General features: G+C 43.1%; 1 protein-coding gene across 2 annotated transcripts in view; it reads right to left on the bottom strand.

The window, feature by feature from the left end:
• The window catches only part of CCDC61 (coiled-coil domain containing 61), a 597856-nt gene that overhangs the window by 510323 nt on the left and 60129 nt on the right, over positions 1-27404 (bottom strand). For both annotated transcript variants that reach the window (XM_078660929.1, XM_078660928.1), the window contains exon 2: positions 6826-7041. In XM_078660929.1, coding sequence (XP_078517055.1) covers positions 6826-6973 — 148 coding nt within the window. In that variant the 5' untranslated portion in view covers positions 6974-7041. The remainder of the gene's footprint in view (positions 1-6825; positions 7042-27404) is intronic.

Genomic DNA, 27404 nt, shown 5'->3' with positions numbered 1-27404 from the left:
TATGCGCCTCCTGGCACGGATGGAATGCGTCGGCACCTCCTGGCGCAAAGACTGTTAGGGGATGGAGTCCCTGGCCAAAGTGAAGAGCACTTTGGTGCGATGAAGAGCGATTTGGTGCGATGAAGAGCTCCCGTGCTGCAGGACCCCCTGGCAGCTTTTATGCACCTCCTGGTGCGGGTGGAATGTGTCAGCGCCTCCTGGCGCAAAGACTGTTGGGGCATGGAGTCCCCAGCCAAAGTGCAGAGTGCTTTGGTGCGATTAAATACTCTTCTATCAGCAAGCCCTAGTAAGTTACTATTCTATCCGGTCCTGCTGGCAAAAAGGGAGATATCCAGAAATTGGGCTTTGCACACACTGACAAAGTAAGTGGATTGGTGGAACTATGTGATGTATATTCGAGACCTTGATTTGAAATGTTCTAAGATTAGTACAGCTGAAATATGGAGACCTATCGAACTTTGAGAACTGGAGGGTACTTAATATTCAGTTGATTACAAGTATAAGCTCAGGTGTGTTTTGGGAGTAACCTCAAGACAAGGTACCTGGTAAGAGTAGGTTTGGATGTGTAGTATAATTCGGGGCCAAAAACAACGCTCTCACACTGTAATAATGCGTAAATATAAGGCTTGATTGTTATGAGGAATATAAATACACACACACACACACACACATACACGCATACACACATACACACACACACACACACCCACACACACATTACAGCAAGTAAACTCCGAGATCAGAGGTTTGTTGAAAAACGCACTCTCTCGGAATCTGTAATTTTCAAGTTGCTTTATTGCATATTAGCAGCCATAGCCATGCCCAACGCGTTTTGGTTCGCGCCTCCAACCTTGATCACGGGTAGTTTACAACAACCGGAAAAAAACAGGCATTTTTTATTTCAATTTCACAAGCATTTCCTGTCGGTAGGTTTGCAAAGCATTCTGGTCTAGGTAGTGCAATTCTTTGCAAATGAATAGCGAGAGTAGTTAGAACATCTGGGACTGGTCTGAGGAGGACTTTGCCAAGTACTTTCAAATTCTTAATAACAAGGCCAATTTACCGATTACATATGAGATCAACCTAAGTAAAATATCATTCTTGGACATTGAAATCTATGTAGAAGAGAATACCATGCAAACTACATTATACCGGAAAAAAACAGCTACTAACGCAGTTCTTCACGCAAACAGTTTTCATCCTATCAATCAAAAATGGAATATACCATATGGAGAATTTTTAAGAGTACGCATGAACTGCTCCTCAACCAAAGAATTTGAAAATCATAGTAAAGCAATGCAAACACGATTCAAAAAGAGAAATTACCCTACAAAGGTAGTCGAAAAAAGCTTACAAAGGGTAAAATTGAAAAATCGTATTGAGATTCTCAGAAAACAGAAACAACTCAACACAGAGGATCTTGCAAAAATAAGATTAATAACAACTTATATGGCTGTAACAAGGGAACTTCTCGGAATCCTGAAAAAACATTGGGCATCTTAAGACAGGACCCAACGATATCAGACCTCATATGGGACCATCCTAACGTCACTTACAAAAAAGCTCCTAAACTGGGTGACAAACTCACCAACAGACATTTTCGAATCAAGCAACCTAAACCATGGACTGAAATTGAAGGTTTTTGGCCATGCAAAAGCTGGAAACGTGTAAAATTGTGTCCCTAAAAAGGAAGTGGATATCAAACAGGGAGTACAGTGGAAAATCAAACAGCATAGAGCAAGAGCAAATATGTTGTTTATATCGTTGAGTGCCCATGGAACTTAATATACATAGGCAGCACAATATGCGAGATGAAAAAACGGATCCTTGAACATATCAGAGCGAATGTGAACGTGGATCGTTCAAATGCAATTGCCAAACATATGGAGAAAATGCACAACTGTAGCTGGGAATCCCTGAGATTTTATGCAATTGAATAGGTGCTGCATCTAGAGAGAGGCGGAAACCGTGAGCATCTTCTCCGACAGAAGGAGTCGAAACATATTGTGTCATTTAGGACTCCAACGCCTCTAGGTTTAAATCAGGACAAAGAACTTTTTGTACATCTTTAAGAAATACAGGTTATGCTAAATGAAGCTTGGACAGATATATACATGTATATATAAAAAAATGAAAAAGCGGTATTGTGCCACAATCCGATTTCCTGACTAGTCAGGATATAAGCAAACGTAGTTATAGACCAACAGCATAGATTGTACTATTTGTGAAAGAAAAATTAATTTGCCTGACTGGCCAGGATGTTCAATGTATGTATGATGACTGTTTCAATTGTTTCAACTGAATGAAAAACACTTTTATTGCTTTAGCATAAAATGCCCACTAGAGGGATTAACAATTCACCAACATTAACGGCATGCCACTAACCAATTCACATTCGTTTTGCCACATTACAAAATTAAAAAACCTTTTAATATCAACTGCACTACAAATGCACTGCGTCGCTAGCACTTTTATAAATTGTAAATAGCACTAGAGCACAATACCACTGTTTTAACTATTCAAGCTATTTATTAGCAAAGAATTGCACTACGTAGACCAGAATGCTTTGCAAACCTACCAACAGGAAATGCTTACAAAATTGAAATAAAAAATGCCTGGTTTTTTCCCGGTTGTTGTAAACTACCCGTGATCAAGGTTCGAGGCGCGAACCGAAACGTGTCGTGCATGGCTATGGCTGCTAATATGCAATAAAGCTACTTGAAAATTACAGAATCCGAGAGAGTGCGTTTTTCAACAAACCTCTGAACTCAGAGGTTAGTTGATGTGATAATTACCGCTGCCTTGCCAGAGAAAATCCGCACTGCACCAGAAGAGAAGCGCTGGCGTTCCAACCACAGGCGTTGGAGATTGAGATTAGATATATATAGATATATATATATATATATACACACCCCCACATTGCAAGCTGGCCCCATCTGTTCTGGCTGCTGCTTCGGCAGGGTTGTGGCGTTTCTTCAAGGTATTGAAAAAGATGGGGCCCACCTCTACGCTTTGGATGGAAAGAAGGTGGTTGTGAAGTATTCACACAGGGCGGGATCTACTGCACTCCTGCCCCCGCTGGAAGGACTCTGAAGTACGGAGGTTGACGTGGTTTGGGGACCCGGTGAATCGCGCATTACACATCGCAGCAGAATATTGGTCCCTATGCCAATTTTAATCATTTAGCAAGCAGCAAGATCATCTTTGCACTTCTTTCAAATCATCCGCACTACTCACCTAAAAACGAACAGCATTGTGGGACCAGTAGTTCACAGCAACACTGTGGGTTACGTGGGTTACGTGGGTTGCGCAGTCACACCTGAGTAGGAGGCGGAGTGTCTTTGTTCGGCAACACTGAAGAAGGACTGTAAATAATTGGGACTGGGAGACCTGATGGATACTGCTAGGCACTGAGGAAGGCCGTCAGGCCGAACTGCATTTGCCGTGAATTAATAAACAGGTTCCCTGGAATTCTCCTGTGTGGCCTCTGCTCTGTCCGGGTGGAAGGAGGTTTTGGTGATATATATATATATATATATATATATTATATATATATGTATACACATATACACACAGTCTTTACCTTGCTGCAATAATGGTCGCACACGCTTGATTTGCAGGTTGTATGGCGATTTATTCAACTGAACAAAAGGTTGCCAAGCCCAACGCATTTCGGTCCGCTCTACTCGGACCTTGATCACGGGATGATGTTACAACTAAATTAACAGGGGCATTATTTATTTCCATGACTCACAAATACTTCCTGTTTTTTTCTCAAAGCATTGTGGTATAGGTAGTGACAAATTTAAAGTGCATAGCGCTGGAAACATTCTTATAAAACAAAAAGGGGGGGTTGAGTTGAATATAATTGCCCTGTTAATGTGGTTTAAAAACAATGATTTACATTTTCTGAGGCAAGAATTATTTACAATCACATTGATTAAATTCCATTTATCTTTTTTAAATCTCACTAGTGTGTTGGTTACAAAAGAGGTCTCTTTCTATATTTCATTTTAGTCCATTGGTGGCGATTCTTTTTTGCAGAATAGACGTCATTTGGAAACTCTATTTTGATATTTGATGTTCCTTCGCAAGTTGATATGGTTATAAACAGGAATTTTGAGAATTATTCTCAGTCGATATTGACAGAAGTATTTTTTCAACAGTTCTTGATTATGTTGTTTTTTTAAATTTTTTAAACTGTTTAAAGATTCATTTTGTGATCTTGCCATATCTTGTTCTTCTTTTGTCTGTCATTTTGATTTGCATTGTCACGGTCTGTAATTTTACATATACCACAATGCATTGATAAAAAAACAGGAAGTATTTGTGAGTCATGGAAATAAATAATGCCCCTGTTAATTGTAACATCATCCCGTGATCAAGGTCAGAGTGGAGCGGACCGAAACACATTGGGCATGGTAGCGTTTTGTTCAATTGAATAAATCGCCTAAAACCTGCAAATCAAGCGTGTGCGACCATTATTGCCGAAAGGTAAAGACTGTTTTCATATTCACCGGCGTGGCTCTGCCGGAAGGCTACGCACCGCCCCTAGGAGAGCGCCGGCGTCCACATTGTGGGATGTGACTTTGGGCGATATATATATATATATATATATATATATATATATATATATATATATATATATATATATATATATAACTTCAAGGTACTTAGAAGTTAAGAGTAGTAAATCTATTCTTATCAATATAGAACTACCTTCGCAATATTCTGGTAATTAATATTTTGGCCATAATATTTTGGTATGTCTATATTTTTGTACTCGAGCATACAACCAGTTAATGAACGCTGTAAGGTAACAACATGAATGTAATATCCAAATTTGCAGCGCCCGTCCTGTAAAATTCAAAAGCTAAAAAAGGTACTGCCTTATTGTCGACATTTCAACCCTTAAGGTACCAGAGAAATCAGTCTTGATAGGATAACTTTTTAAGTATGCTAAAAAGGAAAATAAAATCCACAACTAAGTGTCCTAATAGATCTAATATGGATTCACTAAATTATAAATTAGTAAATTCCAAGAGGTGATGACTGATGAGAAAAAACAGAAACGTGACCACCACTTCACCAGATGCTCAAAAATGGGTTTAAAAATCCATTACTTCAGGTGACAGACTGACTGAATGCACCATTTGGGATTTACTGGATTCTAATTTAATGTATCCATATGGATCCGTTTGGGCCACTCAAAATTGTGGATTTTAACCTTCCCCTTTCCTGTACTGAAGCAGTGGTTGTCCTGATTGGACCTGGGGATTGGTCCCTTTTGGATCAAAGCATCAACAATCCTAGAAACTAAGAATGGCCACATAATTTGCTATGGTCTGAGCGATTCTGATTTTCCAAGTCGATCTCATCATTGTATGTCAATCTAGTTGGATTGCAAAAATAACAGTTGATGGAGAGAATGCAGAACAATGTCATACATTCACCCCAGTACAGAGATCTGGGCCTAAATCCATCGTTTTTTTGCACTCCACACCACCCTGGGTTAGACACTGGCTATATGCAAATCAGCTCTGACCCTGTGCCTCAAGGGAACAGTCCAGCCCGAACTGCCAAGCCATGTCTTTCCTGGACCGGAATCAAGCATCCTAGGACCGGTTTCTGGCTATCAGCCGTCTTCAGCCAGGATAGCTTGACTCCAGTGGTGTGGAGAGCATGGGACTCACGTCTGAGCATACCCATTCCACTCGGGGTGACAAATGCAAAAACAACAGTTGATGGACAGAATGCAGAACAATGTCATACATTCACCCCAGTACAGAGTTCTGGCCCTAAATCCATCATTTTTTTGCAATCCACACCACCCCAGTTCAGACATGGCCATATGCAAATCAGCCTTGACCCTGTGCCTCATGGGAACAGTCCAGCCCGAACTGCCAAGCCATGTCTTTCCTGGACCGGAATCAAGCATCCTAGGACCGGTTTCTGGCTAACAGCCGTCTTCAGCCAGGATAGCTTGACTCCAATGGTGTGGAGAGCATGGGACTCACATCTGAGCATACCCATCCCACTCTGGGTGACAAATGCAAAAACAACAGTTGATGGACAGAATGCAGAACAATGTCATACATTCACCCCAGTACAGAGATCTGGGCCTAAATCCATCGTTTTTTTGCACTCCACACCACCCCAGTTCAGACATGGCCATATGCAAATCAGCCTTGACCCTGTGCCTCAAGTCTAGTTGGATTGTACAGCCCATAGCCACATCTTGGTTAAACCTCTACTCTTCACTGTCTGCACTACTGTGGCCTAGTATTTGCTTATGTAAATTAAATATAATTCATATGTTTTTCTACTATAACATGTTCTGGATAACTCCTACCTGATTTATTTCACCTTACTGATTAAGGATAATACAGACAATTGAGTAACTTTATCTTGTATAGTGAAACCTCTGGATTCTTTGAGCCATATATTTCTGGCACCATATGGCACATGGATTCCTTAAAGCAGCAGTGTCCAAATCCTAGATGTAGAGGGTGAAGAAAGGTCATGACATTCAGGGGTCATTATGGTTTTGACACTGTTTGCAGTAGATTTGGAGTTTATACACTGGGTAGACGAATGATTGCGCACTGACAATTAAAGGCAATAGACAATACCAGGGCTTCTGCAACTTTTACTGCAAAACATTGTGGCAGGTCCAGCTCAGCACCAACATGCACTCCATAGATAGAAATAAATACCACACTCATGCTGACTAACCCAGATGAAAACATAATCTAATGTTGTAAAATGCAATCGCAAGGGAAACCTCTTTTACCGGATTAAAGAAAATTCAGTACAATTACTCACAAGCTGCATCAAATTCCCCTCTCCATTGATCTGTTGTGAGCTTGTCCTCCACCTCCACTTCAAGTAGGTCTCCATCCACTACCAGCCTCACGATGTGCTCAATGCCACGGAAGATATACTCCGACTGAGTGCTCTGCTGCATGGCCATGGCTGGATCTCAGAATGTCCTCTCCTTCACTGTGTAGAGACAGAAGCACCCAAACCAGCTGTGATGTTCTAGAGAGAGACACAATACAATATACATGATTTTAAACTCTCTTTTTTGTATGTGTGCTGGAACATCAAATATTGTCTAATGGGTAGTGTGCTAGAAGTAGTAACAGAGTAAGAAAGGTGATGAAAAGTCATGAAGCAAACTGGTTGTCAGAGAGCGGGGTTCAATAACCCACAAAGCGAAGAACATTGTGCTATTATGTGGGACGAGAGGGAACTCATCCCAAGCCGAGCTTACTAAACATAGGCTACAATAGGAAAGACGATAAATGGGAGCCTTGATGGACTTGCATAACTTAGATTAGACTTTTCCACAAGGACAGAATGAGCATAATGCAAATCTTATCATTAGAATCCATTCAGGTACAAGATAAGCGAGATCCACACTTCTGAACTACAGCACCACAGACCATAAATCATGCTTGTGTGTCTGTGTGTGCACTGGTTTAAATGAATATGTAGCACTACCATAATATATGAACGCAAATGTATTTTCTTTTGCAGAAAAATATAGCTCACAGAACCTGAAAAATAGAGCTTTTAGTGAATCATGTCATTTGTGTGTTGTAGGGCTTTTTATAAATGGTATACAGTTTAAATCATCTCCAATAGCTTTACTAATTTCTTTCCAGAATTGTGAAACTCTCAAAACTCAATAGATCCCAAACGAGGAGAGTTAAAAATGGCAAATGTTTTTAGTCAATTGCAGATCGCTTCCCAAACACAAAATGGGAATCTATACTTTTTTTTTTAGAAGACAGGAGCCCTAAAGTTCTTTTCCTTACAGAAACGTAGCTGCAAATGGACAGTGGCCATGACATTGCTGTTGCCCTTCCCTCTGGATATGCAATTTCAAGGAATGACTGTGTGGGAAGAAAGAAGGAGGGGATGCGATCATATTAGAAAAATACCTGGACTGTGAAACACACTCTATGCAGATTACAGATAGTGATAACTTAGTCTTTTCACTCAAACTTTCATTCACTTTAACCTTCTCTGGTTCACTAGTATATCGTCCTCCAGGGCCGGCAATACAATGTACACAGGTGCTACCTGATAAAAAAGCGGAATATGGAATGTCACCAGATAATTTTACATTGTTAGGGGATCTGAAAATCCATTTCGATGAAATATTGTGCACACAGGCCAACAAATTTAGACACGAACTCGCAGCATTACAGTTTACACAATGGAAAGAGCAACCCAACATATTAAGGGCGATATACTGGACCCTACGTTTTCAAACATCTCATCCCTGAAAATATACCCCCCCAAACCAAATGTGTGATCGGATCATTTGTTAATTTAATTTACTATCCCCAAAGAAAACACACCCAAACAGAACAGAGCCCAAACCCCGCAAACAAGGCAATTGGTAAACATGGATATCTCTGGCTGGTAAGCAGCCCCGAGCAAAAAAAAACACCAAAACTGGTGTGCGCCTATTATCTAGCTTTTATGGAGGGGGTAGAATTCACTCTGGAAGAGGTGGTTCCTACATACGCCAGCAGAGCTCCTCACGCTAGAGTAAAAGTAGGCTGGTTTTCTGCAGAGCTAAACGGGCTAAAAAAAAAAAGCGTAAGAGTCAGGAAAGAAATTGGAGATGTCAATATGATGAGGAAAACAAAAAGGCCTACAAAACAGTTTTAAAACATACATGGCAGTCCAGCCTGTGTCATCAACAAATTACAGATAATACAAAATCCGGCAGCCAGGGAACTCTTGGATATCTCCAAGAGGAACTCAGCACAACAGGCTTTTGGACAACTGCACTGGTTACCAATCAAAAGATGCACAGAATTCAAAAGCCCTATGCATCGCACATAAGTTGAAATATGCATCCAGGCCGCCGGCCTTACAACATCTTATCATTTCTCATGCAACCTCAAGAACCATAAGTTCGAACAATCTGTCTCTTTTGGCAGTTCCAAAAATAAGAACAGCAAGAGGGGGAGGTAGAACTTTTGCCTTCCCCACTGCCAAGTTGTAGAACTCCCTTCCTGTACAGCTCAGGTCCAATAACTTTTTAAGCTTTAGGAAACAACTAAAACGCATAACTTTAGGTAATTACTAAAACCCCATGTTTTTTCTTTGGTAAGATATCTCCTTTGTGATTTTAGACACTTTTTTTATACCTTTGAGACTTACATATACCCACCAGGAACCCTGGCTAGTTATTGGGTCTGTTAGCACCAGGAAGCCAGTATCTGTAGCGCTTTATAAAACCCTATGAATGAATAAACTGTTGGGACCAAAAGTAGATTGTTACTGGATTGTTAAGTAGTGTTCATTGAAGGATAGCCAGAGTCTGTGAAGTCAAGATGTGTGCTTTCTCATTTAAAACGAATAATATAATCCATTTTAGGCAACCAAGATACATTAATCAGAGCAAAAAAGCTGAGCAAGTGAAGAAAGCCCTTTTAATGAGATTATGAACAATGAGACTGAGACACACAGCACACACCAATTAGCAAACAATTATAAAAATGGGGTGAATGAAGTATGGAACTTGAACTTCTATTGTATACTCAATTTCTGATAAGCGGTCTCCAGCTCTCTCTCAAATACTAATCACCAAGCATGCTTTCAATTCTGGATAGCAAACTTGCAAACTCAAGTAAAGATCTTTACTACCATCAATATTTTACTGTGCCTTTACTTGGTACTTTTAGATGCTTGTAATACTTACTTTGTTGGCCAATTTTCTGCCTGTTTTCTCTTTGTAGATATTTATTTCGCTATGCAATAATACAAAGTCCCACTGAACATTTTAAATTACATATGATGTAGTATCATGTATTAAGTAAATAAGTCTGTGCTGTATGTGGTAGGGTAGAAGGGTTAGTGAAGTATGACAGTGCGATGACAGTTAGAATGAGTACTTGAATACAGAGCGGTGGGCGTGGAGAGAGGACTGTCAGCTAGGACGGACCAGACGTTTTGTGCGGCATGCAGACAGAGCATGAAGCGCCTTCTGGTCTACTGTTACAAGAAATATGTTCTTGTGTACCAGAATGTACCACCACCATCCTTGGATATACCTTATACAATTCAATAAAAGACTTTCAAAAATATTAAAGTTGTTCTAAATATTGAAGTGTAGAGAAAAGCAAATAGATGCCCATTTCCACATGCTCTCACTTTAAGACTATAATATTGAGAATACCAATGTGAATGTTTGTGTTACTTAAGAATATATAGACTGCATTTGAGTGTGCTTGCCCTTATCTTCAGCTGACATGTGCATGCTTCTTTAGCCATAGTCTTTATTGAGTCGATATCTAGGCCAAGAAAGCCCAAACTACTTGTTCATAACAATATAAATGCAACTCAATATTACCCTTTGTGAGCTTTGGAATCTAAACGTAAAAACAATAAGGTGTAAACAAAGGGATCATTCAAAACATCATTTCAAAATCCTCATGATAAAATGAATTGAGCATACATAAAAAAAAAAGAAAACCTCCAGATTAACAATATACAGAACCAAAAAAAAAGAGTAAAGAAGTTATTCTTCAGAGAAGGAATACAAAATTATCAGTGTTGTTTTGCCTGAACAGCATGGTCGCTGTTCTCTTTCTTCGATTCACTTGTGAAGTTAGTATTCATTACCATGTAAACTCTCATAGTGGCTATCCATTTTTGGACAATTGTTAAGTCATTGCAGATTCGCATCCCAATCACAATCAACAAGGTTTAATAATGAAGCTCTAAGCATGGTCCCAAGGATGGTATCATCTAAGAAGTACAACAAAGACTGAGATGTTGACACATTTCCCCATTTTTGCTATCCCACCAACAAGACGTGCTTATCATGAACTGTGTAATATTTACCAACTGACTTCTCATACGACGGATTTCCTTAACAAGAGTGGATCAGCACTGCTGTGACCCCCTATTATTGACTATGTTTCTTTGAATCTTTCTCTAGTTATAGCAGTGCTTTATGCTATAATATACTACCACCAATGAACAAGTTACTTACCTTCGGTAACGCTTTTTCTGGTAGATACTATATCTGCCTGTGGATTCCTCACCTTGTGAATATCCCCCTTGCGCCAGCAACGTTCGGAAATTTTCTTCGTAGTACGCCGACGTGGGCGACGTCACAGGAGCACGGCATCGCGCGCGACTCCGTCTGACGTCACCGACCCCATATCAGGCCCACGCCGGCGTGATGACGTCAGTTCCGCCCTTTTTTCCGTGCCTTCGAGGCACACGGACGGACCAACGACAGCAAATATGCAAATATACAATGTACACAGTACAAATAGAACTAAATCAATAGTATAAACATATATACAGAAAGACCAGGTATAGCAGAGTGGACAACGGGGAGGCGGGTGGGTCAGTGAGGAATCCACAGGCAGATATAGTATCTACCAGAAAAAGCGTTACCGAAGGTAAGTAACTTGTTCTTCTGATAGATACATCTGCCGTGTGGATTCCTCACCTTGTGAATAGATTCCCACAGCAGTCCCCACTCCCGGAGGAGGGTGCCCACTCTGCTACACCAGGAAGTCTTGGAGGACAGAGCGCGCGAAGTGGCCATCCCTCCTCACCTCGGTATCCAAGCAGTAATGCTTCGCGAAAGTGTGGAGGGAGGCCCAAGTCGCGGCCTTGCAAATATCCTCAACAGGTACACCCCTAGACAAAGCAGATGTTGCAGACTTTGCTCTAGTAGAATGTGCTCTAATACCCTCAGGAGGGTCCTTACCAGCAAGAGAGTAGCAGATCTTGATGCACAGGATTATCCACCTGGAAAGTGTGCGCTTGTGCACCGCTCTGCCCTTCTTGCAGCCAGCAAAACCAACAAACAGCTGGTCATCCATCCGGAAGTCTTTAGTCCTGTCCAGATAGAACGACACCGCCCTCTTAGGGTCCAGACGGTGCAGTCTCTCTTCCTCCTTAGACGGGTGAGGGGGAGGATAGAAGGTAGGAAGGGTAATGGACTGCCCAAGATGGAAAGGAGTCACCACCTTAGGCAGAAAAGCAGCCCTGGTCCTGAGAACCATCCTTTCAGCATGAATGGTCAGGAATGGGGGTTTGGAACTTAGAGCTTGAAGCTCACTTACCCTCCTTGCCGAGGTGATTGCAACGAGGAAGATCGTTTTAAAAGATAGAAGCCTCAATGGACACTTGTGCAAGGGCTCGAAGGGAGAACCCATTAAGAAGGTCAGCACAAGATTCAAATCCCAATGAGGAACAACAAAAGGAGTAGGAGGGAACATATTTATGAGACCCTTCAAGAATCTCAAAACCACCGGAGATTTAAAGAGAGATGGCTGATCCGGCAAACATAGAAATGCCGATAAGGCAGAAAGATACCCCTTGACCGTGGCCACAGCCAAACCTTGCTGCGCCAGATAAAGGGCAAATTGTAAAATATTAGACAAATGAGCCTTCAAAGGGTCAACATCTCTCTCCCTACACCAAGAAACAAATTTAGACCACCTATAGGAGTAAATGGACTTAGTGGTGTCACGCCTGGCAGAAAGAATGACATCCACTACCTCGTGAGGGAGAGAAAAAGAACTCAAGTTGCCCCGTTCAATCTCCAGGCATGAAGGTGTAATGTCTGGAGGTGGGGGTGTAAAACCTGCCCCTCCATCTGAGAGAGGAGGTCTGCCCTGTGAGGGAGACGGAGCGGCGGGTGAGAGGAGAGGCGGAGAAGGTCTGAGTACCACACCCTTCTTGGCCAATCCGGGGCGACCAATATGACTTGGGCCCGGTCTTGACGAATCTTCCTCAGAACCCGAGGAATCAAAGGTATGGGAGGAAACGCGTAAAGGAGTTGATCTCCCCAACTCAGCTGAAACGCGTCCCCCAATGCTCCTTGCATCGGATACTGGAGACTGCAGAACGAAAGGCAGTGAGCATTCTCGCGAGTGGCGAATAGATCCACCCGAGGAGTCCCCCACATCCGAAAGATGTCGTGAACAACCTCTGGGTGAAGCCTCCACTCGTGGTCGGCAGAGAACTGCCGACTGAGACTGTCTGCACGAACGTTCAGAACTCCGGCCAGGTGATTTGCCACCAGACAAATCTGATGGTCCTGAACCCAGGACCAGAGACGCAGAGCCTCTCTGCAGAGACACTGCGACCCTACTCCTCCCTGCTTGTTGATGTACCACATCGCAGTCGTGTTGTCCGTCAGGACTTGAACCGAACGACCGCGAAGGGAGGGGAGGAAGGCCTTGAGTGCCAAACGTATCGCCCTCAATTCTAGAAGGTTGATGTGAAACAACCTTTCTTCCGGAGACCAAAAACCTTTGACCTCCAGGTCTCCCAGATGAGCACCCCACCCGAGAGTGGACGCATCCGAAATCACTGTGGCCACTGATGGAGGTAGCTGAAAAGGCTTTCCTTGTGACAGATTGCCTTCCACGCTCCACCAAGACAGATCCGCTGCAGCTTCCCCGGAGATCTTCACTGACTCCCTGAGATCTCCGTTGTGCTGATACCACTGCCTGCGGAGGCACCACTGGAGTGCCCTCATGTGCCAGCGTGCATGACTGACCAACAGAATGCAAGAAGCCATCAGACCGAGCAGACGAAGGACCTTCAGGACCGGAACAACCGCTCCATTGTAGAATAAAGGAATCATCTCCTGAATGTCGTGAATTCTTTGAGGTGGAGGGAATGCACGACATACAGAAGTGTCCAGTACCGCACCTATGAACAGGTTGCGCTGGGAGGGCACCAGGTGAGACTTGGGTACATTTATCGAAAAACCCAACCTGTGTAACAACTGAGTTGTCTCCTGCAGATGATGGAGCACCATCTCCGGCGACTCTGCTTTGATCAGCCAGTCGTCTAGATAAGGGAATACAGGAATCCCTGACCTTCTGAGATGCGCAGCCACCACTGCCATCACCTTGGTGAAGACTCGAGGCGCAGTAGTAAGTCCAAAGGGAAGGACCGCAAACTGGTAGTGTTGCGACCCTACCGTAAAACGGAGATACCTCCTGTGCGACTTCAGGATTGGGATGTGAAAGTACGCATCCTGCAAGTCGATCGACACCATCCAGTCTTCTTCCATCAGCGCTAGAAGAACCTGAGCAAGGGTGAGCATTTTGAACTTCTCCTGTTTGAGATAGAGGTTCAAAATCCTGAGATCCAGGATAGGCCGAAGCCTGCCATCCTTCTTGGGAATCAAGAAATACCGGGAGTAGCACCCTTGACCCCTCTCCTGCTCTGGAACCACCTCTATCGCACCCTTTCGAAACAGTGCCAGGACTTCCTCCTGCAGGAGAAGCAGGTGGTCCTCCGAACAATAACCTTGGCAAGGAGGGTAATTGGGAGGGAATTCCTGAAAAGGAAGTGCATACCCATTCTCTACGAGATTGAGAACCCAAAGATCTGATGTAACCGATTCCCAATCTCGTAGAAAATGAGTAAGCCGACCCCCTACTGGCCCTACATGATCCAGAATGGTGGATCTAGGGCTGCTTTGCTGATGCGGGTGGGGGTTGGGCATTATTGGAGGAAGTGGAGGAAGAGGAGACTTGACGTCCACGTCCACGACCCCTCTGTTTACCTCTATAGGATCTATATAGAGGGTTTTGCTGCTGTTGCTGTTGTTGTTGTTGGCCCTGCTTGAAGGGACGAAAAGAAGATCTGCCAAATCCTTTGAACTTTTTAGTCGTCGATCCTCTCATCTGCAGACCCAAAGATCTAGCGGTGGCACGGCTGTCCTTAAACCTTTCCAAGGCTACATCAGCCTTCTTACCGAAAAGGCCAGTTCCATCAAAGGGTAAGTCCAGCAATGTAGATTGCACATCCGCAGAGAAATCTGAAGACTTTAGCCATGTGGCTCTCCTGGTCGCAATGGATGAACCCATAATTCTAGCAACAGAATCTACAGTGTCCATACCGCTTTGAATGACCATGCGGGCAGCAGCCTGAGTGTCAGAGACAACCTCATTAAAGTTCTTCTTATCATCCTCAGGAAGTTTTGATGATAATTGCTTCACTGAGTCCATTAGCGCATGCACGTATCTACCTAAAAGGCAAGTAGCATTTGATGATTTAAGAGCCATGCTCCCAGAAGAGAAAGTCTTCTTCGCAGACAGATCTAATTTTTTAGACTCTTTGTCAGCTGGCACTTGAGGGAAGGAGCCAGCAGCCCTATTAGAGCAAGCCGCCTGAACCACAAGACTTTCCGGAGATGGATGCGTAGAAAGAAATGCAGGGTCATCAGGAGCCACCCTATAGCGCCTTGCAATAACTCTTGAAACTGCAGGAGCAGATAAAGGCTTCTTCCAAATCTCCTTTATTGGATCCGTCAAGGCATCAGTAAATGGCAGTGTAGGTTAGTGATGGACATCGTGCGGGCACAAGACCTACACGGCTTAAAGCCTGTTTTCCTCGACGACATCTTCGGAGAAGAATCAATTCGTAAGAGAGAAACAGTGTCTATTAATAAACAGAAAGATACTAAGTATCGCAGTAAGATCCCGAAAACCGTTAGCGTCGAAGACGCGGAAAAAAGGGAACTGACGTCATCACGCCGGCGTGGGCCTGATATGGGGTCGGTGACGTCAGACGGAGTCGCGCGCGATGCCGTGCTCCTGTGACGTCGCCCACGTCGGCGTACTACGAAGAAAATTTCCGAACGTTGCTGGCGCAAGGGGGATATTCACAAGGTGAGGAATCCACACGGCAGATGTATCTATCAGAATCCAATTTACTGAACTTTTGGATTTAATTTTTTTGAGTTATTTTCTACTTTTGCTTTAGAATGATTTAATTTCTTTTACTTTTTGTAAATATTTCGTCCGCTTGTTTTTTTTGGGATGTACGCTCAATACCTTTAATGACTAGTAGGATTATGAAATGGTGTATTGGATGATCCCTTTGTCAGCACGTTTTTTTTTTTGCCAGCCACTCATTAGTTACTGGAAAGGGATCGGTCACATTTGGAGTAAAGTGTCTTGTCTCTTCAGACTATCAGCATCAACAAGTTGCCTGGTGAATTGAAAGGCAATATTTTTGTGTGGCACTGTAAAATATGCTTGGAAAAGCCAATAGGTCTTGCATTTGTAAGGTGAATGCTAAGGCACTGGCATTGCCAGTACTAGTTTTTAAAATAGTAGAAGAATCAATTGAAAATAATGAGGGAAAGCAAACATTTCTTAAGGGATGGGGGCGCTAGAGGGCGCACAAGCAAGATAGCTGCACTAGCCTGATGCTCATGAGGCTCAGGACATACTATCAACATTATCCTACCCTGATGCCCGAGAATTAATCAACGAAATGTGGGGAATGGAAACGCTGCACTTGCTGCCACCTTGAAGTGCAGAAACAACAGCCCCAGAAGCCGAGAAACAACGGGACGCGACCAGAGGCTCGGCAGAGATCGCGACACATCCAAAATGGCAGCCGCAAAGTGGAGATGGCTGTGCACATAACCACAGGAAGAACTGCAACAGCGCAGCGACAACAATCTCCGATACTGGCTGTGCGATAAGGGGGGGGGTTGCTGAATTTGTGTGGCACTTTATTTTACTCATAATCATTCAAACTGTTTCAGCAGAATATTCCACTTTGCAATAGGCATGTTTGAAGTGTCTGCAGCTCTACAGAAGCACAGCTCTAGTCCTAACCTCGCTGGAGGGAGCTGGATTTCTCCCTGGGATGTTCTAGTGCCCATGAATGTACCCCTGTTGGGGCACCGCTGCCTTCTGGATCTGTGAGGCAGGACACCTCTTTCTCAGGCACCCTAGGGCACAGGATCGTAGTGGCTGATCCAAATAAGTGAGACAGACTGCCTAGGGAGGTCACCTCCTGCTTACTGGTTATTTCACCAATTTGTGTAAATGTACATTATCAGGTGCAATCTTCACCTTTAAAAAATGGTAGAGCATATTAATAACTTCTTCAAAGGCTCCTTCAAGTGCTCAACATCCGTGGAAAGCACCACCCCACTCATGGACTTATCTGCACTTTAATCTACAAATCTCCTAAAACTTGACCCTAAAAGGAACTCTTGTCTACCGACCACCCGGACCACGAGCTACCTTCACCAGCCACTTCACAGACTTCATTGCTCCCGCTTTCAATCGACTCCAGAGCCTTCATACTCCTCAGCGACCTCAACTTTCACCAAGAAGATAGAACCGACCCCTGCTTCACAGCACTCCTTGAAAGTCTCAACAACATTGGACTAACCCAACTAGTAACCAAACCAACACACATTGCAGGACACATACTGGACCCCATCTTCACCACAAATTACAGCATCAAGTACAACTCCACATCACCATTCATATGGACTGATCACTGCATCATCCACTTCCAAATCAACACACCAAAGGTCAACATGACCACCAATGCCAGCCTTAGAAGCAGATTGGCTAATATCCTCAGCCCAGGTCAACCAAAACCCCATGGATTACCTCAAAGATATCACCAACTTCAATAACTGGATCAAACACTGTGGAGACTCCCATAGCACCTATCAAGCACCACAGCAGGCAAAGAAGAACCAAAAAACACACCAGCTTTTACACAGAGGACCTTTGAGACTCCAAAAGACCCTGCAAACAGCTAGAAAGAAAACGGAGAGCCACCTACAAAACCACCGACACAACCACCTACAAAGCTGCACTAAGACACTACTACCAGCAATTGAGATACCAAAAAAAAAGTACACATCGAAGAGAGCACCAACAGCTGCAAGAAGATCTTCTCCATCATCAAGGACTTCCCCACACCATTGGCCTGTGTCAACAGCATCACACCCTCCCAAGAACTCTGCAGCAACCTATCAAATTTCTTCAGCCACAAAATCACAAGCATACAGCAAATTCACACACCAACTAAGCCCTAGCGATCTCATCACCAGCCTGCCCATCATCAACCAAGCAACCACATGGGGAAACTCTCACCAGAGAAGACACTGTGACGATCATGAAATCCATCCATTTAGGAGAAAACAATCAGGATTCAGGAAAACCCACAGCACCAAAACATCCCTCATTACGGCCACCGACATGCAGAGCATTCTGGGCCAAGGGGAGACAGCAGCTCTCATCTTACTCAACCTCTCAGTGGCATTCGATACAGTTTTCCAAAACATACTCATCAGAAGACTTCATGAGATCGGCATCCAAGGACCTGCACTCAAATGGATTTGCTCCTTCCTCACAGAAAGAACCCAAAGAGTCAGACCAGTGTGGTACTATAGGTCAAGGAACTCTTAATTCGAAATATTTAGTAGAATACACTTATAAATAAAATATAAATAAATATCCATCCTTGCTTGCATACACTTGTGTAGCAAGGAGGCCATATGCCCTGGTGCAAGCAAAGGCAAATAGCTCCTTTGACTGCTGCTGGAGTAGTAAAATGCAGCATTGTCAAGACTCAGTGGGCCCTCAGAGCTTTGGGGCTCAATGCCACAGCACCTTTTGCACCAATGCTAGCCACGCCCATGTTGGCATACATTAAAAAAACTTGGAACAGAAAACCAGGCTCTGAGCCCACAATACGTGAATTTATTGTCTCAAAAATTAACAGAAAAATGCAGAGAATTATTGAAATATGCAGATATCCGTGCACCTCAGTTTGCTTATCTCATGTTCTGGGTAAATTATGAACAGAGTGGCTGTCAGAATATATAATTTTACTTGATCCTACCCTTTTTTGTGTTTTATTTTTCTCTGTTAATTTGAAGTGCATAGATTTATTAAAGGCATTCCAATAACACAGGGTTAGGCAATTTCTTTTTTATCTCTGCCTATTTAAATTATTTCTGTGCATTTATTTGGGGATAAACAGAGCTGCTGCCAACCTGCTTGCACCAGTTTCACGTTTAGCAAGCCCTGTGTTTATTGTTATTAACCTACACCCCCCTCTGCATGCTGGAACACTTACACCCATACTTAAAACGGGAGAAGAGTTTCAGTTTTGGGGAGGAATCTAAAACATCTTTGGTAGTCTCAGTCTTGACACAACAGGTAAGTTGGCAGAGCCAAAAAGGCACAGCGCTACAAACTGGTGGGGTGGGGGGGGGGGGGCCTGGGGGGGTTGAGCCACAGTTTCTCATCCATCTCCTACAGTGCTCACCATGCCGCACCACTTCCTACTTTCCCTCACCACTATCTAAAGGAGTCGTCCGGTACCACTTGTATTGTGCTGAGACCAACACTTTCAGAGTGTTGGCACTGAGAGGAGGGGTGGACGCACTGTGGCACCCTCAGAGGTGATCAGCTGAGAGCACTCAATTGCCATCCACATCAGTTCCATTGGATGAGATGCGGGAAGTCAGACATAACAAGTCACTGTCCAAATGAGGTTAAGTAATGAGCACTTGTGGGGGGCGTGGCTTGCGCGCCGCTACAGAATGGCGGTCTGCGCTTAGCTTCGGCGAGTCGGGAGCCGTCAGGGAGAATTGCAGTTCAGCCGAGAGGAGAAGTGTGCCTATATTTACCGTAAACGGCATCGGAATATGCCGTGACCAGGTTGTGCAGCTTTCCGCTTGAGCATTTTCTATCCTGCACTTCATTTTCGCCACAGAAGCCTTTCCTCACTACGAGCCGGGTGTCCGCCATTTTATAGTTTGGTGGCGCCGCTCCTCGTCATCTGACAGGCAAGGAATTAATTATCCTTTCCTTTGCTGAGGAATTGGGGATATTTCTGCTACGACATTTTTCTGTATTTGCTTAGAGGGCTGTTTTCATGCAAGTTTACCTCGTTTTTTAATTCATTTTTGAGACGATGGTTTGAGTCTCCCTACGACGTCTATATGCAGCAATGAGGATATGTACTACATACCAGAGCATATGGTGAGCTATTGGCGCTATTTAGGTGTCTTTCATCACTCAACCTGATACCTTTTACAGCGCAGAGTCCTTGTCTACATTTCTTGGATACAAATGGCCACCTTTTTGTGCTCTGCAACAGTACATGCCGTTTTTTTCCTCAGCTATTTTGTCTTAGGTTTTGCTGCATCTTTGTGAAACTCTCTTTTCACTATGTCCCTGCCAGTCTGCCACTAAGGAGTATTTTTTGGTCCTTGTTATTCCATCTGGTTTTCTATCTGTTCCATTTTGACTGTGTGGCAATGGTCCTATTCTGCTTGTAATGCAGTTTTGTATTTTATACTAAGGATAATTGCGTGTTTTTCCTTCCGCTCTTTGGTTGGCTCTTTCTGCTGAAACCATATTAATATTTTGAGTCATCCGGATTTCATCATTTTTGACCCTATTACTGTCTTTAATGGCTGACAACATGGGCCTCTCTCCTAAGCCTAAAGACTCGAAAGGCAATCTAAAGAGGTCTAAACAGACTTCTCCTACCATGGAGGTAGCTCAAAAAGAAGCTGGTACCACGTTGGACACTATTTTATCTCGATTGAATGCTGTGCATGATATTGCGCAATCCACTAAAACTAACACAGATTTACTTCAAGTCGAGGTTGCAGCTATTAGAAGTGATTTCAAGTCTTTATCACTTTGAGTCTCGACTGCTAATTCTCGGATAAGTAATGTGGAGGATACTGCGCAACAACATTCGCGGTCAATGCAACAGATGGAACGCTCTATGGCGGCGCTGAGGAGGGATCTTACGGAACAAGAGGATCGTAACCGCAGAAGCAACCTTCGTATTTTTGGTTTGCCCGAGGATGCGGAAAAGTCAGCGCCCTCATTATTGGACTTTTTATATCAATGGATACCTTCTGTTCTGCAGATTTCCTTTCAGAAGGATTTTGAAATTGAACGTGCTCATCGAGTGCCTACCTTTCGACCCAAATCTTCACCTCACCCCAGGGCAGTGATTTTTAAACCCTTGCGACATCAACATTCTGAGCAAATTTTAGCGCAAATGAGGAAGATTAAAGCGGTCACATGGTAAGGTCACAGAATTTCGATTTCACAAGACTTTGCTAGGGATATTGTTATTAGGCGGAAGGGTTTCCTTAACCTGCCTGCGTCGAAGACTGCTCGACATGAACATTCCGTTCTCTTTTGCTGGTCCCTCAGAATTTCGCATCACCTTTAAAGGTCGTACTCAACTTTTTTATGAACCATCGGATCTTCCGACCTTCTTGGACAATCAGATGGAGTCTCAGATGGATGCTTCACCTTCTCCTAATCCCTCTGGTTCCTGAATCTGTGGTGACATAATGCTCCTTATGTGGCCTTTTTTGGGTTTGCATGCTTGATTGTTTAGATATTTGCCAATGCAATGGTTTTCAGGATTCTTGTTTGCATATGACCATGTCCTTACCTTTTGTTTGTGTTACAGTTTCAGGGATTTGTTTTTTCTTGTTTCTCTCATATGTTTCTCTCATATTTTTATTTATTTATTTATTTATTTTTTCTCAATCTATGTTGTTTTGTCTTATTGCTGTTATTTTGATATTTTCTGTCCTCTAATATGTGCTTTCTTCTTTTTTCATCTCTTCTGTTCACGTAGTTTTCAGGTTATTAATATCTTAATGTCCTTTGTTGTGACTCTGTTTGTTATCTCGTCTTTAAGTTTCGTGTGAATTGGGTATTTCTTTTGTTTGTCAGTTCTATTTGTGATCCGGGATTCTTGTTTTCATCTCTCTTCATTCCTATTTTAGCTGGTTTCATAAATATTGATTATTGTTGACTATGTTATGGTTCCACTATTTAGCATATTAACATGGTTGCTTAAATATTTCTACATGATGCTGAACTCTGAACTACTTGGCGTGACCTGTATCTATTTCTATATTCATTAAATGTTCTTGATATCTATATTTATCATCTCTTTCTCTGCAAACTTTGGCACTATACTATTTGTTCTTTACCAATTGTTCCTTTGTTTTATTATATCACACTGCACATTCACTTTGCTATACTATTTGTTCATAGCTTGTGATGTATGCGTTAATATTTTTTACAGTTTCATGTACTTTTTTGATGAATTATATCCATTCTTAATTGTTACTTGCTGTAATATTCAACTTAGGATAATACTTTTACTGTTATCAATTCTACTTTTGTATGTTTATCCTGATGAATTTATGGTTATTGCTCTTTGGAACTATTGTTCCAAAGAGCAATGTTCCATTATACTGCTGTTTTTCTGGTATTATCTTGCAAATAGTCTTTCTCTATTGCATGTATTTCTTCAGATTCCATGCTCGTTTTTAGGTTTCGACCTGGCGAAAAGCTGCGCAAGCAGCGGTTCGCGCAGGCGAAAACTTTTGTAACATTATGGATGTTTCGTCCCCCCTCTGTTTCCCATTGGCTAGCTCCATAAATGGACGCTAGCCATTGGGAAACAGAGGCGCCCGTCATTCTCTGAGGCGACTCGTGGGCGTTTCTGAGAATTTTTCTCATCCGGCCCCTTTTGTCACGTCAGTGCGGCGGTGGGCGGGGTTTATTTTTTTGCTCGTCGAGGTTTCATTTGGTCATTCCTCGGCCGACCGCCGCCGGAGGAAGTCCAGGTCAGTGTCTTTCTTGCCGTTTCCCGACCCCTCCCGCTGTCCGTTCCTTTCCCGCCCCCCCTCCTGCTGTCCGTTCCTTTCCCGCCCCCCCTCCCGCTGTCCGTGCCTTCCGCCCCCCCCCCTCCCGCTGTCCGTGCCAACACTTTATTTCACACAGTTTACCTCTCAAGTTGATTTTCGGTGCTGATTGGTCGCGTAGGCTGTGCTGAAGAAGTCCATCTGCTCAGTGCGATAAAACATGAGGGGACAATCTTCGCATTACCATTACAAATTGCTAAAAGTGAGGATGCACGGTTGTGACCTACACAGCCAGGCATTGAGGCGGGGAGTGTTTCCTCTAGCACCCTCCTTTCCCCCCAACAGGAAATAAAAGGAGCAGTGTTGATAAAAACAAGCAAAGGCAACAGGTTTAGCCTACTCAACATATATTGGCTTTGTCGGTGTTTATTTAGGCATGTTGCGTAGCAGCGCGGGCTGTTGTGCATACTTGCTTAAAATAAAGTAAAATAAAGCGCTAAGACCCGCCCACAGTGGAGTATGTTACAGCGCTTTGTTTTTGTTTGCGACATCCTGCGTTGCTGTGCACAAATAAACATTGACAAAGCCAAATCGCGTATGGGGGAGGAGCTGCAACACAACGAACAGTCTCGTAGCCATGACGGTCCTATACAGAGAGGGAGGTTTGTAGGATAATAGACAGGCATCCTTCCGTTATCTCGTTTAAAACCATTCATTTCAGAAGGGTGCGCTCGCGATGCCTTCGTGTCCGGCGTCCAACACTCTGCCCTTGGCCAAAGATGAGAATGAAAACTGAGGGTGTGACGCTGGTGCTGGGAAAACCGCTTCAATTTTCGGCGTCTGCTTAACATCCCGTGATTCTGTGCAAAAGCCCTTAATCGACCCTTGCATTACAAACCCGTAACATGACCTTGTGTACTGCAACAGTTGCTTCTGTAAAAGCGCTCCAAGGCCGTCGGGGCGATTGGTGGGAGGTGTTCGCTTGTCCTAGTTGGCTTTTCCAGAAATATTCCCATCCGTGTGAGAAAACCATCTGACATGATTGATATGTAAACGAAGCGTAAATGTTCACGAGCAGTCTGCTGGTGATTCTACAGCATTCTACCATCGCTTCACACCGACAGAGTGCTAAAGTACAACTAGAGTACTGACCTTCTGTTTCATGGCAAGCGTGGGACCTGTCTGGATGCCTCGTTGCTAGGATACCAACTTTTAATTTTAATGTACTTCCTTTGAAGTGAAGTGTATGACTATAAGATTTATTGTTAATACCAGTGATTCATTTGAGCTGGTTGTCCAGTGCTCGGCACCGGCACTTAATTGTCAGCACCAGCACTTAATTGTTAACACCTGCACTTATGACAGCTGCCATATGATGGCGATGTTTGGGTAATGTAGTGGTGACAATACAGCAGTTGTTTATTCATTAAAACAAGTAATACATGCTGTCAAGCTATTCATATAGCCTTGGGGACCTCAAACAATCTTTATTGTCACGCTTGTAAGTATGTGATGGTGAGTAGTTGTGTTGTTATTGTCATTGGCTGCAGGAGTGGGTGGTGTAAGCTGCAGTGGCCTCCTGACAGGGCCCTGGCACTTATTTATGTTTTTTAACAAAGTAAGTTAGCACTGGAATGCAGAGTTGTAACCAAATGTTAAAGAAATTACAGAACAAAGCGATTTTAGTGATATTTGGCACAAGTTTTAAGACACTAAAATTGTTTCCATTATTTTCTTTATTTCGTTTTCATATCACATATGAATTACAAGTGAGGCTTTATATAGGTATATTAATACCAAACCAAACTGCAACGTATAAAACGCTTGATACAATAAAGGGTGTTCAAGAATAGCCAGAAACAACAAGTGATGCACATAGGCTGTCAGCTCTCCTCTCTAGCGGGATCACTCAAGAAAGCTGAACTTCAGTGATGGTTTGGGCATGTCTAGTTCCTAAAACTGAGAGAAGGGAATCTGCTTGACCCAGAACGGATACATCAGCTAGGGCACACTGTCACAGTGAAAAGCTTAAGAATGGCTTAGGCCAAACTTTCAAAAGAGAAAAGTTGGAAAAATATAAACATAGGAATAGAAGCTTAATGCCAATGGTAAATCTATCAATCAAACAGGTGGCCATGCTACAAACCAACCATGGTAAGCTAGCTTTAAACTAGCATTAAACATGGCTAGCTAACCACCGTATACCCAGTTACTTTTTATCTTATTTGCAGCCTTGGCTGGCTCTGTGTGTGTGTGTGTGCGGCTGGCTCTGTGTGTGTGTGCGGCTGGCTCTGTGTGTGTGTGTGCGGCTGGCTCTGTGTGTGTGTGTGTGCGGCTGGCTCTGTGTGTGTGTGTGCGGCTGGCTCTGTGTGTGTGTGTGTGCGTGCGGCTTGCTCTGTGTGTGTGCGGCTGGCTCTGTGTGTGTGTGTGTGTGTGCGGCTGGCTGGCTGGCTGTGTGTGTGTGTGTGTGTGTGGCTGGCTGTGTGTGTGTGTGCGGCTGGCTCTGTGTGTGCGGCTGGCTCTGTGTGTGTGTGTGTGTGCCTTTGTATGTGTGTGTGCGGCTGGCTCTGTGTGTATGTGTGGGTGCAAATGCAATAGGTCTCACATTTGCGAGAGATTAAGCTAATGGCAATGTAAATGACAATGCCATTTATTTATCTGTTTTCAAAACCAACACATAAATACAAATTTTGTCGTTTACAATGCTAATAGCTCTAACTTTTCCAAAGGCGAAACCATTGCATTGTAAATGCTTGTTTTTTTTGCTGCTCTTGGATTTGACCGATTCTACTTTTGCTTCTTCCTTCCGTCTAACTATTTTATACTACTGCTTTCCTACATCATATCTTTATATCCCTCTCCACAATATTTTCTGGTCTTTCCTCCTTCTCCCATATATGTAATTCTAGTTTTTCATATATCTTTTCTCCTTGCTGGCCTTCGATTTTCCTTTCCATGTTCCCTCCGCGTATGGATTTGGTCTCTTTTAGACCTCCCCTGGTGGGGTTCTTTCTGATGATCTTTATGTTTCTTTTTTCTAGGCTTCTTTCTTTTCCTGAATCTCCTGTTAGCACCTCTTATCTGTTGGACTGTTCATGTTGTTGGTTTTGCGCTGTTTTGAGCTCTTTTCTGTCTGTTTCTGCTTTATCTTCTTTATTATCAGTGTTTAGTTTTTTTTTTTGTTTTTCTGTTTTTATGCCTGGTTTGAACGTTTTGTCCCTTAATGTTCGTGGATTGAATCACCCGGTGAAAAGGGCTAAGATTCTAGACTATTGCAAGCACCTCTCTACAGATTTAGTGTTACTACAAGAAACGAAAATTTCTTATAAGGAGGCCTTATTATTGAGGAAAGAGTGGGTTCTTGATGTGGCGTGCTCTGATGCTTCTGGTAAAAAGAACGGTGTGATAACACTAATCTCTAAAAACTCAGGTTTGTCTTTTGCGTCTGCAGAACATGATTCGAAAGGACGATGGTTGTTGTCCCGCCTTACTAATGGTTCTCTTGATCTTTATGTTCTGAATATTTACGCTCCAAATATTGATGATCCATCGTTTTGGCGGTCACTCACCAAGAAAATCTCTGAGGTTCCTCATAAGGGCAATCTAATTGTTGGTGGAGATTTTAATCTCCCTATGGATCCCATTTTGGACAGACCATCTGCTTTTAAATTCCGTCCTCCTAGGGCTCACACGCAGATGCGTAATCTGTGTGCCTCTGCCAATCTGCACGATCTATGGCGTTTACATAATCCTACTGGCAGTGATTTCTCTTTTTTCTCTTCGCCTCATTCTAGTTTTTCTCGTATTGACCATCTTTTAGTTCATTCCGCCCTCTTACCAGTTTCGTCGTCCCCTTATATACATCCTATCCTTGTGTCTGATCATGCCGCAATATCCTTTTCTCTTCTCAATCTCTCTGATAAAAAAGAACCTCGTACTTGGAGGTTAAATACGGAGATTCTGCATGACCAGACTCAAGTTGCGGCATTGAACGAAGAGATTGACGCTTATTTCTCTGATAATGATGGCTCAGTTGACTCCCCAATAGTCTTGTGGGACGCTTTTAAATGTACGCTTAGAGGACACATTATTAAACGTATGGCAAAAAGAAACGCTGATATTAAGAATCAACTTACTGTTTTAGCTGATGACATTAAGAGACAAGAATTTCTCTATCGTACTTCTAAAGATACACAATTACTCCAAACTATTAAAAATTTGAAGTATGCCTACAACACTATTGTTACTAAAAGAGCGCAAATTGGGGTTCAAGCGCAGAAGTACAAACGGTTACTTCTGAAGAACCGTGCAGGTAAATTATTGGCGGCAACCTTGAAATTTCAGGACTTCAATCCGAGGTCGACCCAGATTTCCTCCATTACTGATAGCTCTGGTGTCAAGAAGTTTCAAACTAAAGAGATACTTGAGGTTTTCCGTGATTTTTAAAGTAAGGTGTATACTCCTGTTAATCCATCTTCTTTTGAACACTGCCAACAATTTTTAAACACGCTTCCTATTCAGACGGTTTCAGATGCGGATGGTGTGAAACTGGGTAGTCCGATCTCTTCTGTAGAGATTATACATGCAATTAAATCTACACGTTCGGGTAAAGCTCCGGGTCCGGATGGTTTTCCCATTATGTTCTACAAAACTTTTCTCGCTTCTGTCGTTCCTCGTGTCAAAGTTGTTTTCGACACCTTTATATCATCAGGTGCGGTCTCAGGTTCTGCCGCTGATGCTACTATCGTAGTGATTCCAAAAGATGGCAAGGATCTCTCAGACCCTAAGAACTTTCGCCCGGTATCCCTTCTTAATATGGAGGCAAAGATTTTTGCAAAAATGTTGGCCAAACGTTTAGAATCCTTTATCCCGTTACTTTTTCATCCTTCTCAGACGGGCTTTGTCAAAGGACGATTGGCTA

Source organism: Lissotriton helveticus, chromosome 9 (assembly GCF_964261635.1).
Source record: "Lissotriton helveticus chromosome 9, aLisHel1.1, whole genome shotgun sequence".
NCBI classification, from domain to species: domain Eukaryota; kingdom Metazoa; phylum Chordata; class Amphibia; order Caudata; family Salamandridae; genus Lissotriton; species Lissotriton helveticus.
This window is presented reverse-complemented; position numbering and strand designations above follow the sequence as displayed.